Source organism: Panthera tigris, chromosome B1, assembly GCF_018350195.1.
Source record: "Panthera tigris isolate Pti1 chromosome B1, P.tigris_Pti1_mat1.1, whole genome shotgun sequence".
Classification (NCBI taxonomy): Eukaryota; Metazoa; Chordata; class Mammalia; order Carnivora; family Felidae; genus Panthera; species Panthera tigris.
The window spans coordinates 63099816-63110397 of NC_056663.1; the positions used below are offsets into that span (position 1 = coordinate 63099816).

At 44.5% G+C, this 10582-nt stretch overlaps 1 protein-coding gene across 1 annotated transcript; it reads left to right on the forward strand.

The window, feature by feature from the left end:
• The first annotated feature begins 8263 nt into the window (after positions 1 to 8263).
• Positions 8264 to 9676, forward strand: LOC122238069 (putative tripartite motif-containing protein 75). The gene has a single exon (XM_042984748.1). The coding sequence runs from the start codon at positions 8264 to 8266 to the stop codon at positions 9674 to 9676; it is 1413 nt and encodes a 470-aa protein (XP_042840682.1).
• Positions 9677 to 10582: the final 906 nt, after the last annotated feature.

Sequence of the window (10582 nt, forward strand, 5' to 3'; positions counted from 1 at the left end):
ATATATATATGAAAATAATAATATATATAATTATTATATTATATATTATAATTAATATATAGTCATATAATTAATATATTATGTTATAATCATTATATATAACAATATAAGAAAATATAATAAATATATTATATATCATATTAATATTATATAATATATAATATAACATATACATAATAAAATAAAATAATATATAATTATTATATTATATATTGTATATGTTATAATTAATATATAATTATATGATTGATATATTATATATTATAATTATTATATATAAATATAAGAAAATATAACAAATATAATATATTATTATATTATATATTATATTATATATTATTATATATACATACATATATATTATATGTGTATATAATATATTACAATATTGCATATGCATATACATATGTGTATATATAATAAATTATGTGTATATATTATATCATTATTAATATATATGTATTATATATTATATACTATATATTAATATGCATGTATTATATGTCATATATAATATTATATATTATACATATAATAATTCTATATATAATATAATGTTATATATTAATTATAATATAATATATTACATATTAGTAATACATTATAATTAATAATATAATCATTAATAATATATTACTATATATTATTATTATAAATATATATAATATAATATTTTATATATATTTTGGAGGGTGAGAAAATATATTTATATATTTAAATGTATAAATACAAAAGATAGGGGCACCTGGCTGACTCAGTAAGAAAAGCATGGGATCTTGATATCTAGTTTGTGAGTTTGGGTTCCATGTGAGGTCTAGAGATTACTTTAAAATAAAATCTTTAAAAATATAATAAAATAAATTTTATTATATTTTTAAATTTATTCTTTTTTAAAAAAATTGTTTTTATTTTTAAATTTCTTTTTTAATGTTTATTTATTTTTGGCAGAGAGAGACACAGAGCATGAGCGGGGGAGGGGCAGAGAGAGAGAGAGACACAGAATCTCAAGCAGGCTCCAGGCCCCAAGCTGTCAGCACAGAGCCTGACTCAAACTCACAGACCGCGAGATCATGACCTGAGCCGAAGTCGGACGCTCAACCGACTGAGCCACCCAGAAGCCCCAAAATACTTCTCTCTCTTTTTAATGTTTTATTTATTTTTGAGAAAGAGAGAGAGACAGACTGTGAGCGGGGGAGGGGCAGAGAGAGAGGAAGGCACAGAATCCGAAGCAGCCTCCAGGCTCTGAGCCGAAAAAAAATTATTTTTAATGTTTATTTACTTTTGAGAGAGAGAGAAAGACAGAGTGTGAGTTGGGGAGGGGCAGAGAGAGAGGGGGGGACACAGAATCCCAAGCAGGCTCCAGGCCCCAAGCTGTCAGCACAGAGCCTGACTCGAACTCACAGACCAGGAGATTATGACCTGAGCCGAAGTCGGATGCTCAACTGACTGAGCCACCCAGGAGCCCAAAAATACTTCTCTCTCTCTTTTTTTAAAATGTTTTATTTATTTTTGAGAAAGAGAGAGACAGACTGTGAGCGGGGAGGGGCAGAGAGAGAGGAAGGCACAGAATCCGAAGCAGCCTCCAGGCTCTGAGCCGAAAAAAATTATTTTTAATGTTTATTTACTTTTGAGAGAGAAAGAAAGACAGAGTGTGAGTTGGGGAGGGGCAGAGAGAGAGAGGGTGACACAGAATCCCAAGGAGGCTCCAGGCTCTGAGCTGTCAGCACAGAGCCTGAGGCAGGGTTTGAACTCACAAACTGGGAGTTCATGACCTGAGCCAAAGACAGGCTCTTAGCTGACCGAGTCACCCAGGTGCGCCTTTTTAAATTTATTCTTGAGAGACAGAGAGCAGACATGCATGTGTGTGCGTGGGGGAGGGGCAGAGAGCGAGGGAAACAGAATCCCAAGCAGGATCCAAACAGTCTCCGAGCTTTCAGCACAGAGCCTTAGGTGGGGCTCTAACTCACAAACCTTGAGATCATGACCTGAGCTGAAATCAGGAATAAGATGCTTAACCGACTGAGCCCCCCAAGTGCCCCCTGTTATTATTTTTTAAGGTGTTATTTTTAAGCAATCTCTACACCGCATAGGGCTGGAACCCACAACCCTGAGATCAAGCGTCGCATGCTCCACTGACTGAGCCAGCCAGACACCCCTAAGCCTGTTACTTGTTTTTATAGTACAAAACGTATAATATATTGGACTTTATTACCCAGAAATCCCCTGTGTTTGGTTGTCTATGATATACCAGTACTTACCAATAACAGCGTTTCATTTGAAGTGACTGATTTAATCATTTTTTCTGGTTTAACAGCAAATATTATCTAACCACAGGCAGTGAATTCCTGCTGATTTATAATGTACAGAATACTGTGTTCGTGTGAATAAAACTATGTATTTTCCCTACAAAATCATTTTACAAGCACTTCCTATTAATTTCCCCTACTAACCCTTGGAACACTGACATGAGAGACCCATTAAAATTGTAATGCCTGTGTAGGGTAGTGATGGAGTGAGTGCTAAGACTTTCAGAGAGGACCCAGGGTCTGGAGGCAAGAGACAGGGGCAGGGTGTAGGCTGTAATGTAACGTCGGTCTCACGCTCCTTGGGGAGGAAGTGTGCCAGGGGGCTGCACCCAAAGGCCTCTTCATCGCCCACGTGTGGGGATCAGGATACAGGGTGGCTGTGCTTTTGGGTTCTGAGTAGGACTTGCCTGGGCTGTAACCCCTCTCCATCTCTTAAACTCTCAGGTCCTCAGTTTCCCCATCTCTAAACTGGGGGCCATAACTGCTGTGAGGGTTGTGTGAGATAAAGAAGCATGGTTAGCCTGAGTGGAGGCACACGCCATTTAATTCGCGTCCCAGGCCACGCCTCTTCGAGCACCAGGAATTCCCAGAGCGGGTCCTTTCCCTGCCTCCGCCTCACGATCACCATGGGAGACCTCAATTGCTGTGTGGAGAAAGCCCCTAAGACTCCATCCACATTAGGTGAGGGTCCATGACCTTCAGGACGTACTCCCCCGGGAACCTGTGACTGACGTGGCGGGTAGAGGCGCTGGCCTCAGAACTCGGCGTGCGGCCCGCAAAAGGAGAGTTTGGTTGTTGACTTCAACAACCTAAGGAATTACAGACAGAGGGACTGATGGGCCTGGCTTTCTCACCGGGGCTCCAGCTAATGAAAAAGGCGGTTTTGGCACCACGAGCTTCCGGGGCACAGGCTCAGCCCCTGAGGGTTCTCAGGAGCTGCAGACCTGAGACCTGCTGCCTGCAGAAAGCTCCACAACCCCTCGTCCTGCACAGCGCTTCACACTGTGAAGGGGCCTCCCCCTGGTCCTGGGGACCTGGCAAGGGAACGAACAGTCCTCATTTAAAGTTTCAGATTTCAGTTTCCTCATCAGCAAAAATGGGATTCAATGGCACTGAGAGGATCAAGGGAGGATTTCAAAGGTACACATGAGATTATGCATATTAACACAGTGCCGCCCATCCGGTCTGACCCAATCACAGGAGATCCCTTCCCCACCAAGCAGCTTTTCTGAATACCCTTATCCCCAGCCTGGCTCTGCCCCGCCCCCCGTGGGGGAGGAGCCACCAGTCTTTGGTGGGCCGAGTCCTAGTAGCTCCACCCTCCTCGTGGGGTATATATGCAGAGGTAACACTCGGATGGCACATTGGCTTCAGGCGTCCCTCAAGGAGACGTCTCTCGACAAGCCTTTACAAACCCTTTACAGACCCGTCCAGAGTCGCCTGCTCCAGGTAAGCGGGGAGTTGAGCCGATATGGGGGCATGGCGACGGGGCTGGAGAATGGTAAGAGCTGGAGTCCCCTGACCTCCTCTGTGCAAGGCCGGAAATCACACCTTGCAAGGGAACCTAATCTCGTTTGGCTTCTCTTAAAACACATCTCGTTTCTTAGGGTTTCCAGTTTTTCATTGAGCTTCATCCTACATCCCCTAAATGCTTGCTAACAATACAGATACTCGCTTCCTGTCCTGTCCTATCCCATCCTAGAGGTCAAAAAACAGAGACTAATATCTGTGTGTACAAAGTTCCCAGAGGTGCTGGTCTGAAGTCGCGTGTGGAATCCCTTCCAGGATCTCAGTGAGGGGTGGTTTGTGTGTAGGTGGGGAGTGGAAGGGTGAGAGCTATGGGGCCAGGATCTCTGGTATTCAGGTCTTGTATAAACTTGATCTTCCTCAATCTAACCATTTGCTTGCTTACAGATGCTCAGAGAGTATAATCACTCTTGGGTGCCCGTTTGGAGGTTCTAGCAGGTGAGCGCAGCTACTGGTATACCCTTGACTGGAGAATGGTCCTCCTCTATTGGGGAAGGTCATCCTCTCAGACCGAGAGGGCAGCTTCAGGAGGGACACTCATGGAGTGATGAAGGAGGAAGGGGACCCCCACCTAGCCAGCCCGATCAGCCAAATCAACCCCGGCGATCAATGGGGTGATGGATGTTGCAGCCAGATCACCCTCATATCCAGAGTATAAGTACTCTTGCACTTCAAAGTCATTCAGTTTTTAAGGGAGACCCGGAAGCCTGGCCAATTTTAGTCATTCAACAGCTTTAACCAAGGACTGAGGAGATACTTGGAGATACAGTCATGGTGGGGATAACATGGAGGTTATGGTTCTGTGGGGAATGCAGATCTCCAGAATCTGTTTAAATTTACAAGTCACATAGTTAAAGGGTAAATTCATGATGCTGTCTTTACTGTTCTGTGACATTGTCTTAGGAGAGATGACCCATGAACAAGTCAGGAAGGTTGGATCACAAGAGGAAGTGAGCAATGAATGGAGAGCTGGTGGCAGCACAGCCGACAACTAAGGGATCTGTGTGTACAAAGGTTCTGGGGCCACAAGGAATTCAACCTGCTAGAAAGGGGAGGGCAGGTGACAGCTACAGGAAGTTTGGTGCTAGGAGAAGCTGGAGCTGAGGGAGGAATGTGGCCCTCCAGGTGGGAGCAGCAGTCCTGTAGGAGAAGGTCTTGATTAGATCCGTGTGCGTGAAGAGCAGATGGGTGGAGGGTCTAGTGGGTGCTGATAGACTCAGCAGTCAGACATGAGTGTGGACATATCCAGAAGGATGAGGTGTAGCTTTGGTGTAGACGGTTAGTGGTGACAACAGAAGGCGTGTTCTTTGATGATAGGGTCCTGAGTATGGAAAGATCAGAGTATTATTAATTACCATTGGGCACCCTTTTTTTTTTTAATGTTTATTTATTTTGAGAGAGAGAGACAGAGAGTGTGAGCAGAGGAGGGATAGAGAGACACATAGAATCCAAAGCAGGCTCCAGGCTCTGAGCTGTCGGCACAGAGCCCAATGTGGGGCTCAAATCCCCAAACCATTAGATCATGACATGAGCCAAAGTCAGACACTCAACTGATTGAGTCACCCAGGTGGCCCTGGGCACCTTCTATGTGCCAGGTCTGCTGCTAGGAATATTTTCTCCTTCTCCATAAATGCTCTCTGACTTGTCAAAGGTTACATGGTCTCGTGGCTCCACTACCCTCTATTTGCAATCTTTCAAATCTCTGCCAATCTCATGAGGCACAAAGAACAGTCTCTTGTTTTTTATGCTGATGTCTATGGATTGTTAAAATGATCTATTTTGATTTCATGAGTGGCCATTTGCATATATCTCCTTTACCTATTTTTATATGTAGATTATTCATTATGTTTGTTTGAATTACTTGATTTAAGAGCTATTTATATGTTTGAAAAATATTATTTTCTGATCTTTTTTTTTATTTAAAACAAAATTTTTTTAACGTTTATTTATTTTTGAGACAGAGAGCATGAATGGGGGAGGGTCAGAGAGAGAGGGAGACACAGAATCTGAAACAGGCTCCAGGCTCTGAGCTGTCAGCACAGAGCCCGACGTGGGGCTCGAACCCACGGACCGCGAGATCATGACCTGAGCTGAAGTCGGATGCTTAACCGACTGAGCCACCCAGGCGCCCCTATTTTCTGATTTTCAACCATAGAAAGACATCCCCAGCCAAACAAATTGAAAATATGTTTCCATAATTTTCATTGTCTATGGTTTTATTATAATTTTTGCTTTCATTAGACATTCACACAGAAGACTGCATAAGCCTGTAACACCCACATTAAGGATTATTATCAGAACTCCCAGAAACATTTCTAATGTGCTTCCCAATTACTAACTTGTCCCCCCTGCCCAGTTATTTGCACTGTGCTGAGGGGCTAACACCATGGAATCATTTTTCCTACACAGGGTCTGTATTATTTTGCACTTGGCTTTTTTTCACACAACATGTCTCTGATATTCATCCAATTTTCAGGGTGAAGAGTCATTACTGCCTTTCCATTGCTGATTAATGATCCATTTGTATGAATACACCACAATTCATTCATGCATTCTAAAGTCAGATTGGAATTATTTCAAGTTTGGACTTGCGAAAAATGTTGTCATGAACCTTCATGTATGTCTTTTGGTGCACATATTTTGAAGACCTTCTGGTTTGTATTTCTGATGGTTACACAGCCTGAGTAGAGTAACTGGGTCCTAAGATACATATATGTTCTAAGTTAGTTGATAATGCAAAAGTTTTATATTTTTTTCTTTTTTTAATGTTTTATTTTTTGAGAGAGAGAGAGCGCGCAAGCAGGGAAGGGGCAGAGAGAGAGGGGGACAGAGGATCTCTCAGCACAGAGCCCAATGTGGGGCTCAAACTCATGAACTGTGAGATCAGGACCTGAGCCAAAGTCCAATGCTCAACCAACTGCACCACCCAGGTGTCCCTGCAAGTTTTCTAAAGTGGTTGTACCAATTTACAGGCTCACAATTTGTGTATGAATGTTTTTATAATAGCACACATCACCAAGATTGTATATCTTAACACTTTGAAATTCATTTTGGGGTCCCTGGCGATCAAGAAAAGATTGTCTTAAACCTATCAGCACTGGACGTGATTAAATCAATGGATGTTTTAAGGGGTATGCCATTCATGACTGTTTTAGTATATAACACTTCACTGATACCAATTTAAAGTTTAGAGTATTTGCCAGGACACATCCTCTATGGGGCGCCCTTAACTCCACATTTCCCCCCCGCAATCCTGAGAGTTGGCTTCAGCCTGTTAGCCTGCATTTCAATGTTTATTTATTTATTTATTTACTTATTTATTTTGACAGAGAGATAGAGAGAGTAGGGGAGGGGCAGAGAGAGAGGGAGACACAGTCTGAAGCATAACCTGCATTCCAGAATCAGTAGCTGCTTCTAAGGAAAAAAATCCATGCCCTCTTCTGGGGATCTTGTTCCTACCAATCATCACTAGTTGGTAGTTCATCAGTGACTTTGGAGGGTCGTTGTGTATACATGTGTGTGTTTCTTACTATTTTCTCACATTGATTTCCTAATCTCCAATTTTATTCTGTGCATTTTGTCAAAATCACAGCTTTCTGACTTGGCAGGGTCCTCAGAGTAAATCTAATCCAGTCCAAACCACTTATGTACACAGTTTGTTGTATCCTGCAACTGAGAAGCTTAAGTGAAAATTAAGTTTTGACATACTATGAGCTCAGTGGTGTGGTTTAAGAAACATCTGTGGTTTAAACCAAAATATACCAGGTTCCTTTATTGTACCTTTGATGATATTGAAATGATTGAAATTGGGATATTTATCCTTATTTACTTGATTCTCTTAGAGATGAGCATGTTATGTACTTCCTCCAGATCCCCCAGATAATGAGTAAGGGGAAATCCCACCCTGGGTGGAGGCTCAATTTTCAAAGCTTTTAACTTTCTGCAGTCCCATGCAGCCCCTCTGTGGTTGATGTGGGTGTAGGTGGAATCCTGGGGGTGGAGAGAAGAATTGATGGCTGCCTCAATGTGGCAGTGGGCAAGGGCACCAAACAAATGGTAATTTTTGTTACATGAAACAATGTTTTCTCATCTCTAGGGACGAATCGGCACTTTAAAGTTGTGTCTGCCTTCTGCCCAAGAGAATTGCTGACCTTGGCTTCACATCCCCTGGGCTGCCGAGGACAGCTGGCTGCCCAGCTCATCTGTGACCACCTGCAGGTGGTGAACAGAGCTCCTCTGGGCATCTACGACTGCACCTGAGGCCAGTGGCCTCCTAGGACAGCAAGGCTGCCCTCCTTTGACAAAAGGACATCCAGGACAGGAAAGGACAGTAAAATCTGAGGGTGTGTCTGCCTCTCACGGGAGGACTCCTGCAGGGCACCACCTCCAGAAGAGCCACGTGGGTCCAGAAAGACGTTTATCTCGGCCCAATGGCAGCGTCGTCAGCCCTGGCAGGACTCCAGGCACAAGCCAACTGCCCCATCTGTCTGGACTACCTGAGAGACCCCGTCACCACCGAATGTGGGCACAACTTCTGTCGCTGCTGCATCCGGCAATCCTGGGCTGATCTCAGCGACAGCTTCCCTTGCCCCGTCTGCCGCCACCCAGGCCGAGAGAGGCACTTGAGGAGCAACGCCCAGCTGGGAAGGGTGATCGACGTCGCCAAGCTCCTCCACATCAGCAGGAGCAAGAGGGAGAGGCGGGACGAGAGGCATCTGTGCGAGAAGCACAACCGGGTCCTGACCCTCTTCTGTGAGGAGGACCTACAGGTGTTGTGTCCCGCGTGCGTGCGGCCCCCTGACCACCGGGGCCACCGGGTGAGGCCCGCGGAGGAGGCCGCCTCCCAGCACAGGCAAAGGCTCAGCAGTTACGTGGAGCCCCTGAAGAGGCAGCTGGCAGTCGTGCAGCAGCTGGTAGCCACCCAAGACAGGAGACTCTTAGAGCTGGGAGAGCAGGTGCAATGCCACAGACAGAAGTTAGCCTCTGAGTTTGAGCACCTGAACCGGTCTGTAGACCGGCAGCAAGAGGCAGTTCTGTCGAGGCTGGCCGAAGAGGAGAAGGACATTCAGCAGAAACTCTGTGCAAACATAACGGCGTTTTCAGACCACATTTCCACCCTCCGAGGTCTCCTGAAGGAGGTGGCCGAGAGGAGTGTGATGTCAGAGGTGAAGCTGCTGACGGGCCTCGGGGGTGTCCGTGCCCGGTGTGAGCACCAGGAGCCCCCAGCTCTCTACTCTTTCCAGTTAAGGGGAGAAGGCTGCAGTCTCCCCCCGCAGTACTTGGCTCTGCAGAAGATCATACAGAGGTTCCGACGAGAAGTTACCCTGGATCCTGAAACAGCACATCCTCATCTGCTTGTGTCTGAGGATAGGACGTCTGTGACATTCGTGAGGGAAAGGCCAAGCGTCCCTCAGCATCCAAAGAGACTTCTGACGGATCCCGTCGTCCTGGGTTCCGAGGGCTTCGACGGGGGCCGACACTACTGGGAGGTGCAGCTGGGTGACAAGAGCGAGTGGGCCGTGGGGGTCTGTGAGGACCCCCTCTCCTGGAAGGGACAGCGGCCCCTGTCAGGACAGAACAGACGCTGGACAGTTCAGCTGCAGGATGGTGCCTATGTGGCACAAGGGGCTGTTCCTGTCACTCTTGTGTTGAAGGAAAAGCCCAGAGGGGTGGGCGTTTATCTGGACTGTGAGTTGGGGGAGATTTCCTTTTACAGTTTGAACGACAGGTCTCACATCCATTCGTTCACCGATGCGTTTTCTCAAGTACTAAAGCCTTACTTCTGTGTGGGGCGGGACCCTAAACCTCTTACCATCTGTGCGGTAAGGGATCTTGAAGGATGAATTGAGAGTGGGCTTCATTCTCTTTCTGTAATTTATGGACAGTACTTAGAATATTGGACAAGTATTAGTAAATCTGGTACCAACTTTTTTTTTTTAAATACTTTTATGACTTCAACACATTTTTTTATTTTGTTTTCTCTCTTTCTCTCTTTTTTTTTCCACTTTGTTTCAATAGCAACAGAGATGTGGGAACTAACAGAGATGTGGAGATTAACTGTTTCTGGAATTCTAAGATCAGAGTGTATACATTGTAATTTTACAGCTCCAATAGATTTTTTGTATATGTATATTTACATATATTCCACATTTTGTATACATTTATTATGTGGTGCTATACATAAGTACCTTTTATATTCCAGGCAGGAGAGAAGATAAAATTATAGGGAGATGACACTCAGTGGGTCTGTCTTGTTTCTGCATGGGAATTAGGAACTGATTGCTCCAAATTATACGTTCAAGGATGTTTTTATGGGGAACAGCCTTGGAAGATAGAGATGGTGTCTCTATCCAGACTTTTAGGACTCACTCCTCTCTCCTCCTTTTCCCTATACCTGGGAAAGCTGAAGAGAAAGCCCAAGTGCTCCATCCTTGGGTGCAGGTGGGAAGTTCAAACCAAGCAAGCCCCTCATAGTGCCAGAACCTTCACATCAATGCCATCCAGTAACCACCATAAGAAACCCCTAAGCTAATCTCCTTCCATTGCACCCTCAAGTCATATTGGACCTACTCGGGTAACCATCATGCTGTTCTCCCCTAAACCTAATTATATGAGTAATAAACTTCTTCAAATCTTTCTGCTGTGTGTGGCATCATCAGTCCCAACAGTGAACAAAATTTTGGTTGAGGGTCTACTCTGACTATACAACTTGGTGTTAACATTGGGTGTTCTGAGCAGACTTTGGGAGA